Source organism: Physcomitrium patens, chromosome 18 (genome assembly GCF_059467195.1).
Source record: "Physcomitrium patens ecotype Gransden chromosome 18, ASM5946719v1, whole genome shotgun sequence".
Lineage (NCBI taxonomy): Eukaryota > Viridiplantae > Streptophyta > Bryopsida > Funariales > Funariaceae > Physcomitrium > Physcomitrium patens.
In genome coordinates this window covers 9285254-9303122 of record NC_143427.1, presented here as the reverse complement: position 1 = coordinate 9303122, position 17869 = coordinate 9285254, and the positions used below count along the sequence as shown (strand labels likewise).

Below are 17869 nucleotides of genomic sequence, written 5' to 3'. Positions count from 1 at the left end.
CATTCATCATATGTTGGAAAACCGTTGGAGCATTGGTAAGACCAAAAGGCATGACATTATATTCGAAATGACCATACCTTGTATGGAATGTTGTCTTCCACTCATCTCCTTCCTTGATTCGTACGAGATTATAAGCTCCCCTTAGATCAATTTTTGTAAAGATTTTTGCACGTCCAAGTTGTTCTAAGAGACTAGAAATCAAGGGTAATGGATAACAATTTTTCTTTGTTACCTTGTTGAGGCCTCGATAGTCCACACACATCCGTAATGATCCATCTTTCTTCTTCACAAATAAGATGGGTGCTCCAGCTGATGATTTTGAATGACGAATGAAGTTCTTGGCTAGATTCTCGTCGATGTACTTTCGTAACTCTGCCAACTCCGTTTGCGATAGATTGTAGATTGGGCCAAAAGGTGGTTGTGCTCCTTCTTGCAAGTCTATGGCACAATCATATGGTCGTTGTTCCGGTAGTATGTCGACGTTCTTCTTTTGAAACACGTCTTCAAAATCTTTATATTGCTCCGGTATACTTGCTGTTGAGATCTTCTCCTCGCTAGTTGGAGCTGCATAAATGACAAATGGAATACCTTCCTTAGATGATCTTATAAACGCTCTTGCTCCAATGAATAAGGATTTCTTTTTTCGAGGTTTTTTACTAGGTTTTTTTTTGGGTGGTTTTGTAGGAAAAGTCATCTTCCGCAACCTCCAATCTATCAATGGATTATGTTTTTTCAACCAAGAAAGACCAAGAATAATAGGATTTGATGGGGTTCTAATAATATTAAAAATAATATGACTACTATGGTCTTTAAACGTTACTTCTATAGGTTTTGATTCATGGGTGATGCTACCAGACAATAAAGGTCGCCCATCTATGACCTCAACATGAACAGGTTTTGATTTTTGTACTAAAGGGATCTTATGATGCTTTGCAAATTCTTCGTCTAAAAAACAAGCAGATGCTCCTGAGTCTAGTAGTGCTAAGGTTCTCAGTTTTTGAGGGCCGATAAACAGAAGGATTGTAAAACAAAGTGCAGGTTGGGCAGAAAGAAAGGAACCTGATTGTTGTTGGGATATTTCATTGTCCAGCCACACGGTTCCTACTGTGGCTGGGCATCCTCGTTTTCCTGAACAAATACTCCCCTAGTCTTGACTATGCCTCGATTTTGCTTTTTGGGGCAGTTTTCGACTTTGTGGCCTTCTCCACCACAATACAAGCATAAATTTTCCTCCATACGTCACTTTTTTTCTTCTATAGTAAGAGATTTGATACGTACCGCATCAATTTGTATGTCTTCCACCTCTGAATGCGAATTCACCTTGCTTGCCGACATAGTTGGAGCATGGCGAATTGTATGTTGTCTTGAACGTTGGTCTTGGCAACGTTGGAATAGGCGATTATTGCACTTCACAGCTTGGCTAATGGCTTCATTGAGCGTTCGTGGATCAGGAAGAGTTAACAGCAAATCCTTCACATCATCTCTTAAATCCCAATAGAATTGACTCATCAACGCTTCTTCATCCCAATTCATGTCGCATACTAATTGCCTGAAACCCGAAGCATAGACTGATGTAGAACGCATTCCTTATCGTAGCGACCGGATCTTTGTTGTAGCCCATCGAACCTTATCGTGTTTACCAAATGCTTCCGCAAATGCTTCCAAAAAGGTTTCGAAGTTGTTTAATATGGATGATCATTTCTCAAACAAAGGAGCAAACCATGATAGAGCTTGACCCGTAAGTAAGGTTCCAACAAGCCCAACACATGATTCCTCCATTGGATATCGTTCGGGCTGTAAAACTGTTATCAACCTAATTTGATTGACAAATCCTCGAAACTTGGAACGTGTTCCATCAAACTTATCTGGAAGGCTAACTCGAGGCTCCTTATGTTGTAGAACTAGTGGTTCTTATCGAACTTGAGGTAAAGTTGTTTCTCCAAGTGCCGAAATTTGAGGCTGGTGTAGTTTAGATTGTACTATCCCAGATACTCCATCATTATGAAGCCTTGCCACCACTCCTTCAATCTCTGCAGTTCTTTGTGATAACGTAGCGAGGGCATTCATAATAGCATCTAACTTAGACTCCGAACTTTCTGTCATACTAATGTCTTGACCTCCGGCCATTCTAAAAGAAGGACAAAAATGACCCTATAAGAGGCAATATTGGTTTATAGGAGGGTAATCCACAACCTATAAAACGCCTTAAGAATTTCAAGAAGAGGGGTAATCCACTCTCTCCAAGAAGAATAAGACTCCAATATTGTAACAGAAGAAGTATCAGTTTAGAGGAGGGTAATCCGCAACCTCTAAAAAATGCTAGTATACCTTCAAGTAGAGGGGTAATCTACACTCTACTAAGAAAGAACTAGCTCTGATATCTCAAGTTAGTGTAGTCTTGACAAACTGTCACGGACACAAAATACAGACTTGAAATCTAACAAGAAGTTCAAGAAGAAGTGGCAGAACTAGATTAAACAGATGAGTACAAGAACAACACCAGAAAGGTGAGCTAGAACTCCAAGAGATGTGTTGTCGAGACTGAAGAACTCTTCAGCCTCGATCCCTATATATACTCCTACTTAGGAAGCTTCTCGAGCTACTTCTATTAACTAGGAAGCTTCTAGAAGGTTCCAGAGGCTTCCTTTTTAGAAGGTTTTAGAAACTTCTCGAGCTACTTTTATTAACTAAGAAGCTTCTAAAAAGTTCCAGGGGATTCCTTTCTAGAAGCTTCTAGAAACTTCTCTCTAAAAGGTTCCAGAGGCTTCTCTTCTAGAAGGTTCCAGAGGCTTGTTTTCTAGAAGGTTCTAGAAACTTCTCTCTAAAAAGTTCTAAAGAATATGTCCCTAACACCGTTCTACTACTATTCTACTACCTTAATCTACAATCTCTTCTAAAAAAATAAATAAAAAAAAAAAAATTATTAAAATGTTCCAAGAAAATAAGAAATTAGTCACTCCTCCTTCATACAAATTTATCTTCATCTGTGTGGAATCATGCAATTTTACATGCTACAGCATTAATATGCCTTCACCCTTCTTCTCTTGAAATTGTTTCACTACATGAGCTCATTTTGGATTGTGTTCCAAATATACCTCACTTATGAGTATTTGGTTGCCGTGCTTGGATTCCAATACCAGAACCTCAAGGGCGTACCCTTCAAGCTCATTGATAAGAAGGCGTATATGTTGGTTTTGATTCACTAAGCATTATTCATATTGTTGATCCATCAACTGACACATTATTACGTGCATGTTTGTAAAATTGCCATTTTGAAGAAAATAAATTCTCAACTTTTTAAGGAGGAGTATCCAATCAACAAAGAATTAAATTACTCATATTTGAAGCATCAAAAATATTTACAATGAATCTTAATCCTAGGACATCTTTGGCAGAAACTAAAGTTGCTAAGATTTTGCATCTAAAACAGATCGCAGATAAAATACCTGATGGCTTCAATGATGCATTTAGAATTACAAGAGTTCCTATTAATGAGGCTCAAAATGCACTTGCTAAGAATGCAGTGCCATTGACTACAATACCTCAAGTTATAACAACAACAAATAAAAGAACTTGTGGACAAGATAAGCAACTACGTAAGAAGAAAGCTATAAAATTGATTAATCGTGGTATTATTTCTCAAGAAATTGCCACTCATCTTGTGGGACTACCAATTCATGTTGATATATCCATGCATAATGTACCTTCAATTCCTATGAAAAACAATCTTCGAATTGGAAGGAATAAGAACAAATTAAGTAAAGAATTATCTATTTTGTATTGTGCTACACATGATATTTGGGATAGACCATCTATTATGGTAAATGAATCATTTGCATATATGATTATAGAAGCCCTTTCTTGCAAGGAAGATGATCTTAAACTTCAAACCATTGAGGAGGCGATATGTTGCTCTGATTGGTCAAAATGGAAAACTGCTATTCAGGAGGAGTATGCCTCTTTGCATAAGAAGAAAGTCTTTGGTCCAATTATAGACACTCTTACATCTCGCCTTGTGGGATATAATATGGTATTAATATGCAAGCGAGATGCTCAAGGTCAAATAACCTGCTATATAGCTTGTCTTATTACTCAAGGATTTACTCAAAGATTTGGCATTGATTATGAATCCATACATTCTCCAATCATGGATTCAATTACATTTTGACATATTATTAGAATGATAGTTCATGCCACCCTTGAGATGCATCTGATGGATGTAGTAACTGCATATCTATATGATTCTTTTGATATAAATATTTATATGAAAGTTCCACTTGAGTTAGAAATAAGAACTTCAAATCGACTTGCTCCAAGACAATATGGTGGTATTAAATTATGTAAGGCCTTGTATGGTTTAAAACAATCTGGATGCATGTGGTATCAACGTCTTTGAGATTATTTAATTACAAATAATTTTGTAAGTAATCCACTAATTTCTTGTTTATTTATCAAATGAGATAAAACTAGTTTTGTGATCATCGCTATATATGTTGATGATCTTAACTAGTGGAAACTACATCTGCATGTGTTACAGCTATTAACTTATTTATACGTGAATTTGATATGAAAATGTTAGGAAAAACAACTTTCTACATTGGTCTTCAGATTATGCATCTAACAAATGGTAGTATTTTTCTCTACCAACTAATGTATATTAGACGAATCTTGCGAAGATTTAATATGATTGATGCTTATCCATTGTCCACACCAATGGTTGGACATGGTCGTGATGGTTATGATCCATACCATCCATGCAAGGAGGAGGAGGAAATATTGGAAGAACAATATCCATACCTCGCAGCGGTTCAAACACTTTTGTATTTAGCTACATCTACAAGACTAGCTATTGCATTTGTAGTTAGTGTTCTTACAAGTCATAGTATACGTCCAACACTACAACATTGGAATGACATCAAACATTTATTACATTATTTAAAAGATACTGAAGACTTGGGATTATACTACACACAATCTGCACATCCAAAGTTGGTTGGATATTGTGATAAAGGATATAAATCTAATACTGCAACAACTAAATTTCAATCAGGATATGTATTTTTAAGACATGGAGTTGCAATATCATGGAAATCAGTGAAACAAACAATAACTACAACTTCATCCAACCATGCAAAAATTATTGCCTTACATGAAGCATCTCGAGAATGTATTTGGTTGTGATCAATTGATAAATTCATTCAAACAATATGTGGATTTTCATATGATGATTCTCCAACTATCTTACATGAAGATAATAGTGCTTATATTGCACAAATGCAAGTTGGTTTCATTAAAGGCAACAAGACAAAGCATATTGATCTAAAGTATTTTAGTTATACCTATGACTTGATTACTAATCAAGCACTTATAATTAAGAAAATTGAATCTACAAATAACCTTGGTGATCTCTTCACCAAAGCTCTCCCATTGTGCAACCATCGTCGACTTACTTATGGCATTTGTATGCGGCGACTTGCTTTTCTTGAATAAGAAAGTTAATGAGCTCTTTAAATAATTAAAGAAAATGTTGTTGTATTCTTTTTCCTTCATCTATGGTTTTGTCCTTAAATACAATAAGGTTTTCCTAGATAAGGTTTTAATGAGGCAACAATTATTGATCTTGCAAGATCACAAAAAAGTATAGATCATAATTCTATACAAATTTTATATTATGTAAATATTATGATGAGCGAGGAGGAGTGTTGAGATCATTAAATGTAATTAGTGCTCTCCATAATATTTACTATAGACTACAGTAAATACCATAGCTACAGTATTTAAAGTCTAGTGGAGAATCCTCTCCCCTTTCTCTTCTTGTATACTAGACACAACCACATCAATAGATTTTTAGATAAGAAGCTCTCTTTCTTTAGAAACCGTCTTGTGTGTATGACTTACAACTACTACTCTTGTGTGTGTATTACTTAGTATTACTCTTTCTAAACATTCTCAACAAAAACAAAACAAAAACAAACCACACAAACATGCACAGGAAACTCAAAAAAAAGGTATAAGTAGAAAGTGTGACGCCGCTCGCGGCATAGTGCTTGTAGACCTGGGCTGCACCAGTGACTGCTCACATCGCAGAGTTGTGCCCACAATTGGTTTGTGTTGTGCAATTCCTCCGGTAATCCTTCACGTTGGAATCCATCGTGCAAGGCAAGTGCTCATCTGCTCCCCTCTTCCATCTCATCAATAAGCTTGTGTGGGTCTTCTTGTCCGAAGTTGATTTGGTTCGGAATAGTTTCAGGATCGCATCTTCTGCACTTGGTGGTTGTTTTCTTTCAAGGCCAGGAATCATGTTTTGAGACTCTTGTTTGAGATTTATGCAATCGTAAGCTGACGAAGTTGTGTAATCAAGTGGGCTGGATTGTAATTGCTGCTGAGATGAGCACTGGGGTTTCCTAGGTTGTTGATGTATACGGAATTGGTAGGTTGCTTTAGAGTTTGTGCGCAGGAATCGATTTCCGAGTGGATAGAGGTTTGTCGATTGTGAGATTTGCGTGTTTCTGACTTGTAATTGTCAGGGAAATCTGTGACAAAATTTTGTCGATTTGGGTCTATGGGTGCTTTTGGGTATTCTGAGCTGCATAGTGAGCTTCTCGTCACGAATTACTAGAGGACAGGGTGTTGAATAGTCGGGGTCATGGAGTTTGTGGCACAGGTGTGTGTTTCAAAGAAGACGTGGGTATGTGTTCTTTTCATGATTGGGATATGTTCTTTGCCTGTGGAGGTATAATTTTAGGGTTTTAGTTAATTCCTCTGGTTGCTCTGGATACAGGTGCAATGGCTCAAAAGGTGACACTGTCTCTTCATTTGGAAAAGAAACAGCTTGCCTGGCTGGAAGAGATGGTGAAGAAGTACAATTTGCCATCCGCGGGTACATTGTCATTTCCTGCACTAATCTCTGCATGACCTCCTCAAATCGTCATTTGAATAATGGCTACTCATTCTATCTCTTTGCACGCTGGGGTGTGCTAGAAGTACAATCGCACGATTTATGTAACTACAATGAGCACAAACGATTGAAGTTATCCCCTCATGCAAACTACTAACTATTGCAATGGCGAGGCTCAAATGTTTCCTGTCCTTTTGATCGACAGGTAAAGCCCTCCGCATCTGCTTCACTTATACTAAACAAGCTGGTGAGGATGCAGCCGTTTTTGCTAAGGTTGGAATATTTCTCCGTTTTACCAGATATTGGTAGTAGGCCTCGTAACGATTCCTTTGTCTTCTATGAACATTTTAGAGTAATTTCAGAGATGTAAAATTCTGAGCTAGTCTTTCTGTGACTGCAGTTGAAATGACCTGGCTTCGAAAAACACAGTAACACGGTGAAGAAAATAAGTAACCTATTTTTATTTTTTATGGTGATATTAGGTGCCGAGCATAATTGCTGATAACGAGGATCTTGTTGAGAGCAGTCAAGAAATCGACGATGTGGTAAGTTTGTTAAGTTAAATTTTGGGGAATATTCAGACCAAAAATGTCTTTATCGTGTCTTTACCACATCATGTTCTTGGATAGAATATCGTGTTTTTACCAACTGCTGACACGCATGAGGGTGTGAATTGCAGCATGACAAGTATTTACAAAGCCTTGTGGAGACATACAGCCTTGGCAGCAAGGACAAGGTGGATACAACCTCTTCAGATTTGGCTTCTCTTTGCAGGATTGAAAAATGTTAACCATCTGTAGGAAATTGGCTATCGTTGACGAGTATCTACTGGGGCATTGATAAAGTTTTTCATATTTATTATTTGTTTATTTTTGTTATCTTCACATCGTTCGCTGATGATTTTGGTGTGCTTCAATGTACTCTAATCTTAAACTGATTTCTTGTTGTCTTTCAGGCCTCTCGTGTCATCCTTGATTATGTGATGACATCAGGAAACGAGGCTACCATTTTTGAGGTGAAGCGTTGCAAACACGGCGACGTATGCAAGAACTGTTGAGATTTGATGTGGACGGTGAACTGAAGCGCCGGTTGTGGAGCAGATGAGCTTGAAGTGGTGTGGGTGAAAGTAGTCCCTTCGTAGACATTTACAATAGCAGAGGTTAGTGGATATGAACTTGCAATACGAATGTGATGGTTGACGATCTAAGCATGTATGTTTTACTTGAAAAGACTTGACGAAATGTTTGATGGGCTCTTTCATGCACACAGCGTTGGTGCCCGTTTCACAAGCATAGTTATCAAAGCCAATACCGAGCAGAATAAACGTCGCCATTGGGGCCCTGCTATGTACCTCTGCATGCTTGAACTCCTCTGACAATGGTCTTCGAGCTGTTGCCTCCCATGACATTGTTTGGTTCCTGATACCTCCACACTTCCAGCTCATGACGATCCATCTCAGTGTAGGGCTTAGGTTCTGGGTGGTGGATAAGTGAGCAATGGTGTATTGAAAAGATTTAGCCTACTATTTTAAGTGTTATGTTTGCACATGTGTAGTGAAAAGTCCAATGGTCCACTATGTAAAGTCCAATGTTTGGAAGGTGAAGTGTTTTAGAAGTTGAGCATTTATTTTTTTTTATATAATTTGACATTCCTTATTCTGATACTAGTCAACAATGACAGTTTTTTTAGCATACATGCAGATTCTTTGGACGTTTCAATCACTTACATGTGCAAGACGTGACTCACATTGTTTTCATTTAATTTCAAACAACCCTACAATCCCAGATTCTAGGTGCATTACCTGTTTCAAATAATGTTTGAGTTTGATGTTTTTAAGTAGTTACAAGATTTATGTGACTTTTTCTTTTTATATTTTAAATTTGTTATGTATTAGCCATGAAAATTCTGAAAAGACACAAAAAATCAAGATACAAATTGTATGTTCTGATGGTTTTAAATCAAAAAATAATACTGCATACTTTATGTGCAACAAATATTACTTAAGGAATCACATTAATGTGGACATTCCTTATCAAATCACTCTCTCTATATATAAAGCTTTTGATACACATATAGATCAGAAAAAAAACTCAAGATACGAACATAAAAAAATTAAATTAAATTAAATAGGTTACTCAATTGCTCATATTCAGCTAGGTAACTAATAAAAGCATTTCAACTCATATTCGTATCACAGAGTTTTTACATAAAATGTGTATAGACACATCTAAAGTCTCCAAGTTAATTTAATACCTTGTTATAAACCTATTGAAAGCCATGAATTTCTATTTCAAACTCCACTTATAAAAGTTTATATTTAAAAATGTTCTATCCATTGAGCTGTGCAAGAATTTGCTTCCATATCACGTATAGAACAGTACACAAAGCTCAACACCGTGAACATTTGAGCAATTTATTATTAGTTGCACACACTGTACTACAATCCGTCTCAGTTCCTTCTTAATGTCCACAATATGCTGAGCAATTTTTGGAGGGCATGCAGAAGATAAGGAGAACAATTTTCTAAGCGAGCTTCACAAGTGTGAGAAGGATACGAATCTTGCAGACTGATTCTGCTTCTGATAGAAAAATTGATACTATGAAGTCAACTCTTATCGGCCACTGCTCCATAGCCCAGCTTTGTTTATGTTTTCGTCGCAGAATCTGGATCCTAAGGATTAGTTCTTATGGGTTGGTTGGGGCCGCATAGGACCCGGTCAGGCCATATCCATGCCTTGACTCCGGCAATCGAGTAATCAGCGGCTGCGAACGAAGAATTTTCGCATGTCCTAGTGGTCTTCCAGATGATGCACCTATATCTCGTATGTTCCAGTGTGCTAGTGCCCATAGCAGGAAGTCTAGTTTTAGGAGAGCATCACGATTGACGTCGTGGCTAATTACGTCGTCGTGTTGGCTTTTGCATTTTCCCCAATGGGGTCTGGTGATGGGTTTTGCTTTTGGATCACTATTCACATGCCTAATCCTCGAAGTGTGTAGGTGTTAGTCTTTGTTCAGAAGTTCATTGTGCACTTCTGTATGAAAGTTAGTGACTGAGTTGATGCTGAAATAGTGCATGAATACTCCGGAAATCACTAGATTTAGCAACTCCAGTAACGCAACCCGAGGGATGAATTCATTTCCATAATGGAGATGATTACAAATATCTAGTTACCTCTCCTGAAACTTAAGTGGGGGAAATACTTCAAAAACTTGCTACCCTCGAAGGTGAAATTGTAGTCACACCCATGGGCCTCAATGGTTGAATACCCAAGGATCTGACGCATTGTGCATTGTGTTCACCAACGACATGTTTTTTACATAATATGTGGTCAGATCTGGGTGTTGATCGAACTCACATTCAACTGATTCATCCTGACTTGTGGAGCCCGCATTACTTGACGCTTGGTGTTCCCGGGAAGGCTAAACCTCATACTCTGATGCGTTGTGGGGTACTCCACAATAGTAGTGGAATTAAACCCCGGCTTCAGAGCCAAGCCTCTCGCGAAGAATTTGTACCCCCATGTACCTGCACAGGAAGATCGTGAGCCACCAAATTTGGTTTCTTGAATTGAAAGCTTCGTTGTTCTTTTGAATGCTTTAGATTGACCTTGAGCTTCATAAGGTGGCCATAGTCAAGATAGGAGTTGACCATCCACAGTGCCCTACTCCAATCGGTGAATCCACAAATAGCCTCATGATCAGCCACATGAAGTGTGCATCAAGCTAAGAGATTTACTCAAAAAATACAAGGTTTAGTTCCCATTCCGCTGTAAAATTAGCGACGATTGAAGGTCGATTGCAGATGATCGAGGCCTCACCTTCCCAACATCATCACAGTGGCTTGAGGATTCGCCCCGGGTGATCGTGCGAACGTGGACCCATCTATCACACGCAGCGACTGCGTCCCTATGACGCGGTAGTCCCGCCGGACCACGTCGTCAACTACGCACCCGCCGTGGTAATGCCAAATCGTCATGACGCTATCCATGCACCACTGCCGAATGTTGATCGTGTCCTGGGTGGAATTTGATAGGTCCCGCTGCGGCCGAGCACCTACCACGGCGTCGTTCACAGGCTGCAGGATGAAAGGAATGGTATCGTTCGTATACTGCAGCCTAGCCAGAGAGGGCGATGCTAACGTATCTAGCACCGCACGGATGCCCTGCTCACATATGGCCAAGTCGACCTGCTCCTGGAAGTAGTTAAACCAGACACGGGGATTGTCAACAGCGTTCAAGCTCGAGAGTCGAAGCAGCCCCCTCGACAAAGGCCCCCAGATTTTCTGCAGGATGGTGCCACCCCACACTGCTTGATATCGAAACTGCTCCGGTACCTCGCGAATGGCGGCAGTAATTGTGTCTTGCAAGGAAGTTGCAGTGACGGTGCTATTGTTGAGCTTGTTGCTCCTGCTTGATGTGGTGGACAGAGGGGTGCTTTCGAATGCTCCGATTAGAGCCTCCGATTGGCCACTCGAGATTTCGATGTAGCTCCCCCAGCTTGTGATCCCCACTACCTGGATCAGTGTGACTTCCACCTCCTGGTTGGTGAGTACCCACATGGAGTTCGTAGGATTGTCCGCCATGCGCGACCCGACAGCGGGGTTGTCAAGGATGGCGGCAATGTTAAAGTCGGCGAGGTGATCGGCTGGGCCTATGCCGCTCAGCATGAGCAGCACTGGGCTACCTAATGCACCTGCTGTGAGGATCACCTCGCTGCCAGGATTGTCATTCAGTAGAACTGTGTGGCTGTAGCCTTCCAAATCTGTGTACTCCACGCCAATTGCCCTCGGTTGCCTATCGCCGTTCGGTCCTGTCAGTTACCGAAAAATCGATCAGCCAGCGAAGTAAGAGTGGAATGGCACTGCTTGCAGGCCTGGAGACGCATTTTGACTTACCCACTCCAGTTGCGAAGACCAGCCGTTGAGCGCTGGCCCAAATGTAGACATCGAGATTATCGGGGTTGGCATAGGTGAGAAGGTCAGCAGCAGTGTGGCGGCGGTCATTGCTGTCGAATAGGGATCCTCCAACCTTTGTGCCGATCAAGTGATCATATGTCTCGCCGTTGAAGGGGGTCACGCCAGCCTCAAGCAATGCGTCTCTTGCAGCGCTCTGGCACGGAAGAATTGTGAGAGCAAAGCATGGAAAAAGAGAATGATAGAGCCAGCATTGTGATTTGTTCTACAGATATTTTCATTATGTATCTCGATTTTGTTTTATAATTAGGACTGCTCACTTGGAAAACTTGTATAGTTGGAATTTGCGCAACTTCATCCGCAACCCATGTAAACGATTCGTTTACTAGGATGACATCCCAGTTCATCTCGGCAACAAATTGAGGATCCGCAAACGTAAAGAAGCCGGCATTGACGGCACTACCGCCTCCGAGGACACGAGCACGCTGGTTAGGTACTCCATCTTCAGAGGTGAATGACTGCGACGCGGAGGTGCTAGTGTCGAGCTGCAAATTTGGATAGAAGCCTACGAGATTCTCCACAAGGTCATTTTGGTATGGCTGGCCTGCAACACAAATAATAACACGAAATAGGAATCAATCATTAATCGTCACTCTGAGAGCTGAAATGGATGTGATGAGCTCAATTGTACCATGCCCCGATTTTTCGGCTTAAGAATGACTTCCCTGGGTTTGGTATCATTCTTACCTCCTCGTTCCAAGAGCAGCACCGAGAAGTTCTGTGAAAGAGTCGCCGCCAAGGGGCATCCTGCTGTTCCTCCTCCGACTATAATGTAATCGTAGTTGCGGCCCAGGAGTGGCGCTTCCGTGGCATTCAGCACGAACGAGTAGTTGGGGTCTGTTTGTCTCTCTCACACACACAGACACACACAACTCAGTCTATTCGACAATGGAGATTGTAGACTTCATTTGCAAACTTCCACAAATTCTCTAACGTATTTTCAATCCAGTTGCCACGAATTCTTCTTTTTCTTTCGGATTCAACATTTGAGTTCGAAAACTCACCACTGTAAATCTTGGCAGCGCAGGTGTACAGGAGCCTGGTTTGCAGCACGATTAACACACACACGAATTTCCACTTGGCTTTGCTTGACTTAAAGTCATTACTATGATCTGATCCTTGCCTTTCTCTGTAATCGTTGTCCCCCATGTTGAAAATCTCCTTGCAGACTCTACATCCACCGATGATGGAAATGCCGGAACAAAATCAAGTGAGAGCATATGCAAAACCGAATCATAGTGTCATGCCACCCAATGGCACCCGACGAATTTATATGTCCACTCTCCTTGCATCAAATTAATCGAAGCAAACCTCACTAAATGACGGACAAACAAGTTTTCGTGAAGGGTCACAATCGAAAGTCATCCACATTACTAAACAGAGGAGGTTAAAATTCTTAAATGAGAGCTAGGAACTAATTCTGAGCGTTCATGTGTAAGCTAAGGATCTTTTCAAAACTTAACTTTTCTATTCCACGCTTTCTATCACGGTTGATCGTAACATCAGTGAAGAACGCAGAAATATCACAAAAGAACTTGGATTTTAGTTCGGCAGATGTCGATCGGTCGGTAAAAAACGATTTACGTCAGATTCCATCAACTCTTTTCACTCAGAGGTGAGTCCTCCTCTTAGCAGTTCTCCACACCTTGTCATTTAACCACACTAGCTGAAGTTGTTGCAATGAATCCTATCGAGTAATCCATGCTCTCCGATCCAGCCTCTCTTGCTTGACTCGTCCTAGAGGACGGCACGAGAAGTATGATCAATGTTAGTGCTACCCCACACTGATTGTGAGTGACAAATCTTACAACATACTTCGCACACTACATGAATCAACCGAACCCCGATTGGACTAATCTAGAAGAGAAAGGTAAATTTAAACTATTTTCATGTTAGACGATCAAGTTTTTGTATTTGTGGTGGTTGGTGCTGTTCTGAAATTCATGGTTCAAATCTCACTTCCACTTTGTGAATGTTTGTCTTGTGCAATTTATCAGAAGCATCCACTATTACCAGGTTAATGGTATTGTTCATCACAGTGGGCACCAACCAAATATCCTCCACCACCAACTTCCTCTCACCACACTGACTTCATGCTTTTTCTTTGGCTTCTGCCTACCAGCTGCAGATCTCCTGTCTGCCTTGTACCACGACACAGTCACGCTTTGGAACTAATTCAGGTATCTTCTAATGCGCTGGCTCAAAAACTTCCATTTGGGCTTGTAAATCACGTGAATTGCAGCATTTAGGGATTTGTTTTTGAGAATTAGAGTGGACGGACTGGGATCTAAACAATATGGCAGCTCAAAACTGACCAGTAAAAGAATCTGGGAAAAATCATGCAGATTTCTACAAATAAAGGCAGCATGTCCATACTTCTTTTTATCCGAACTCAGGATTGTTTCTCAACTTCTTAGAAAACATTCAGAACTGCTGAATAACGAAAAGGGGATGTGAATGGGCACGGATACCCGAACATTTTACCTCAAATAATGACATTTTAAACTAAAGGATGCTTTCTTATATGGCTCTAGAATTTTATGCTGGTGAGAATGCATTGAAGAGAGAAACGTGGAGATAATGCATGTTGATGCAAGTGCGGTTGAGGGTTACAAGCTTGATACTTCGATTGAATCAGGTTCAGTAGATTCCACTCTTCATAGCAGCGTTCAAGTTATTTTGCTCGACCAGTCACCCTCGGTTCACAAGCTTGGCTAATTCGATTCTGCTTCTTGTTTCCACAACTGTGAACAAATTATCTAACAAACTATCCTGGAAATCTCCATAGCTTGAATTCTTCATCAGAAATGAAGCCGAGCACTATAGAACTGGTCTTGATACTGAATCGTATCCATCGATCATACTGATTCAATCTGAGATTTTTATCCACTTAGTTTTACTGCATTAGAGTTGTTTCGTTGAGGGATCAAGGGCATCTTGTTACAAATGACAACATAAGATATATATATATATATATATATATATTTGGATGGAAATGAAATGTTTAATTTAGTGAGCAACCTTTGTAGATAAACTACTTCTTTGGTAGTTATTGAGAGTGCCTTGTATTTTGCTTCTATAGTGGTATCAAAAACAATTGACTATTGTTGGTTGGACCAAACAATTAGTCCAAAGACAAGTTTGAATACTTATTTAGCAGTGGAGTGTCAAGTCTCTCAATTCAATTAGAATAATTTGTATAATGTGAATCCTTTGAGTGCAAGATTGAAAGAGCATTTGAAATACATTCCAAAATTGATTGTCTTCTTTACATATTTTACAATGTGTTTCATTGCTTCTATATGTTATTGCTAAAGCTTGGCCATAAATCCAACAATAATCCTTATTGCTCATGCATGTATCTACAGAGATAAGATATCTTAATTAGTATCAATCGGAATGCTGATACATCTAAAGGAGACACAATATTTGTTCCATTAATGATATATTTTATTGAGCCAAAGAGAACTAAGGTCTGACTTCATAATTTCTTTTCTTTTTTGTCTCTACTTTTAAATATAAGAGCTTGATTGAAGAAGAAAACATTTATATCATTACATTTTGTCCTTCATCAATATTTTTTTTTTTTTTTTTTTTTTTTTTTTCATGATTATAGTATCATAATAATTTAGATTTACCAACCTTGAATTTTCTCAAGAAGCTCACAATTTATAATATTGCACTTTCCAAACTATGATGTCTTTATAAATTAAATATAGTGACTCAAAAAATTGTTTCAATGTTGACATATTTTAGAAAGAATGGTGTATTGTAGATGAATTGTAGTGAATAATGATACATGATTTATATAGCAAATAAAGTACTCTTTTACAACTACAAAAAGAGTCTTGGTTGAAAATAATCCATTGGGTAATTATGGAGCTATGACCAATCCAATTTGGAATAATATTAAAACATTTTTTTTGAGTTTGGTATCCAATTATATATCAATACTTTATAGGACCTTCTTTAGCCTTGATAATTGCTTCTAACTTCCTTGGTATACTTTCTATTAAATTTTGGTACAAAATTGCTTCAATATTATTCTATTCTATAGCTATTTTTTTTCCATAATTTCCAAATTCTCTTTATTTATATCTTTCAGGTATTGAGCTGGTATTTGAGGTGCTCCCAAAGATATTCAATGGGATTAAGATTAAAAGACTGAGCAAGCCAATCCATTACTTTAATTCCATGATGATCAAATCACTTCCATACTAGTTTTGAGTTATGCTTGGGGTCGTTATCTTACTGAAAAATCACCTCTTCTTCAAAAATGACAGATTTTTCAATGTTAGGGAGTAGGTTTTTTTCAAGAATTTCCACAAATTGCTTTGCATCCATCCTCTCTTCAATCTCTGCTATCTTCTCAACTCTATTCTATTCTATACAACTTGATACCATTATATTTTCACCGTCATGTTTAATTGTTTCTTGGATCTTCTTATCAAGTAAGGACTAATTATTTTGTTTCCACACCTACTTTGTGCCATTTCATCCAAATTTTTTGATTTTTGTCTCATTTGACGAAATAACCTTCTTCCAATCTTCTATAATCCATTCCTCGTACTTCAAAGCAAAATCCAAGTGTTGTTTCCAATGGTAAGTAGATAGCAATGGTTTTTTTTCTTCACCACGACTTTCATATTCCATTTCTTGAGAATATTTTGAATGGTTTGGATTGACATAAGATTAGTAATAATATTCTCAAGGTTTTCAGAAACTTCAAAAGTATTTTCTATCTTTTTGGTGTTGATTTGGCAAATGATTGTCTTTTCATCTACTATAGGTGAGCTTTTTTGGTCTATGTAATTTATGGTTCTTCTTATTAAAAGTGATCTTTTTGCTAGCTTAGAGATAGATTTATTATAGCCAAGTTCAGAAGTAATTTGGCCATAAGATTTTTGAGAATAAAAAAAAAACAAAGGTGATGTCTTAGAGAGAGTGGAGAATGAATCTCATAGTTGTTCAAGGAATTATCAAGGACATAAGAATTTGATAAAGAAATATGTCAAGATTAAAAATAAAGAATGATATTGATAACAAAATTGATTCCAAAGACTCCTATTTATACTATAATGAAGGTTACAAAAGTCTATGGTACTTTCTATAGAATTTTCTAAAAGTCTAAAGAAGCTTGTAAAAGCCTATAAAATTTTCTAAAAGATTATAAAAGATTCTATAAGTATCTAAAAGATTCTAAAAAATTTGTAGAGGATTCTAGAAGGTTCTAAAATGTGGAAATTTAAAATATGTCTAAGCCAAGAATTGTGATTAAGAATGGTGATTTTATAGTTGCTAATAATCATTAATGATGTCATTAGATTAGTAATAATATTGTCATAATAAATCTTATGATGATATAATATTGTAATATTAAGTAATTGATAGAATCCAAAAATTAGACACCACATTCAAAAAATTGTTTCAATACTACTCCAAAGTAGATTGGTCATAGCTCCACAATTATCTAATGGATTCTTTTCAACCAAGGCTCATTTGGTAGCTGTAAAGGAGTGTTTTATTTTCTATACAATCCATGTATTATTATTTACTACAATTCATCTGTAATATACCATTCTTTCTAAAATATGTCAACATTAAAACAATTTTTTGAATCACTGTACCACCATCAAGATTCTATTATCTTAGTTGGTCCCAATGATTGTGTTTAGTTTTATCTGTATTTTTTTTTAAAAGAGGTAAGTTGGATTTGCTATTGTTATTATTTGAGTCTTAAGTTAGAGTAATGAATAATCCACTTACTTGTTACTATTGTTGCTTCAACTTGGCCTTCTATTCTTTGTTTCTCTTGACTTGCCAAAATTACTCTTTTAGACTTTGATAATAAATTTTCAAATAGATTTCATAGCATCTTGACAATTGTAAAAGAAAAAGATGTATATTTCCTACTTTTAAAGTAATTTATTTAAGATATTAGTATCCTTTTTTATTATTATAACAATAAAAAACTCTAATTTTTTAATAATATTAGATTA

The 17869-nt window shown here is 38.0% G+C and overlaps 2 protein-coding genes across 3 annotated transcripts; one reads left to right on the top strand and one right to left on the bottom strand.

Annotated features, from left to right (window-relative positions):
• Nucleotides 1-6052: 6052 nt before the first annotated feature.
• LOC112294952 (uncharacterized) lies at nt 6053-8162 on the top strand. Of its 2 annotated transcripts, none has more exons than XM_024545969.3 (6): nt 6053-6159; nt 6782-6880; nt 7104-7171; nt 7381-7443; nt 7578-7634; nt 7854-8162. In XM_024545969.3, exons 2-6 carry the CDS (start codon nt 6787-6789, stop codon nt 7953-7955), a joined length of 384 nt encoding a protein of 127 aa, XP_024401737.1. In that variant the 5' UTR covers nt 6053-6159; nt 6782-6786; the 3' UTR covers nt 7956-8162. The 2 variants fall into 2 exon arrangements, with proteins under 2 accessions (XP_024401737.1, XP_024401738.1); XM_024545970.3 differs by having other exon boundaries at nt 6091-6334.
• Nucleotides 8163-9995: 1833 nt separating this feature from the next.
• Nucleotides 9996-13135, bottom strand: LOC112294951 (protein HOTHEAD). Its single transcript, XM_024545968.3, has 6 exons — nt 12875-13135; nt 12558-12707; nt 12131-12414; nt 11793-12006; nt 10717-11707; nt 9996-10424 (listed from the first exon to the last, which is right to left on the bottom strand). Exons 1-6 carry the CDS (start codon nt 13017-13019, stop codon nt 10370-10372), a joined length of 1839 nt encoding a protein of 612 aa, XP_024401736.1. The 5' UTR covers nt 13020-13135; the 3' UTR covers nt 9996-10369.
• Between the last annotated feature and the right edge of the window lie 4734 nt (nt 13136-17869).

Excerpts from the sequence above, each read along its gene's own strand:
- LOC112294952 (XM_024545969.3), top strand. The coding sequence starts at position 6,787 with ATGGCTCAAAAGGTGACACTGTCTCTTCATTTGGAAAAGAAACAGCTT. Across the intron at positions 7,172-7,380 it reads ATGCAGCCGTTTTTGCTAAG|GTGCCGAGCATAATTGCTGA; the intron begins GTTGGAATATTT and ends TGGTGATATTAG. Across the intron at positions 7,635-7,853 it reads GCCTTGGCAGCAAGGACAAG|GCCTCTCGTGTCATCCTTGA; the intron begins GTGGATACAACC and ends GTTGTCTTTCAG.
- LOC112294951 (XM_024545968.3), bottom strand. The coding sequence starts at position 13,019 with ATGGGGGACAACGATTACAGAGAAAGGCAAGGATCAGATCATAGTAAT. Across the intron at positions 12,415-12,557 it reads GCTGCTCTTGGAACGAGGAG|GCCAGCCATACCAAAATGAC; the intron begins GTAAGAATGATA and ends TTTGTGTTGCAG. Across the intron at positions 12,007-12,130 it reads CAACTATACAAGTTTTCCAA|AGCGCTGCAAGAGACGCATT; the intron begins GTGAGCAGTCCT and ends CTTCCGTGCCAG.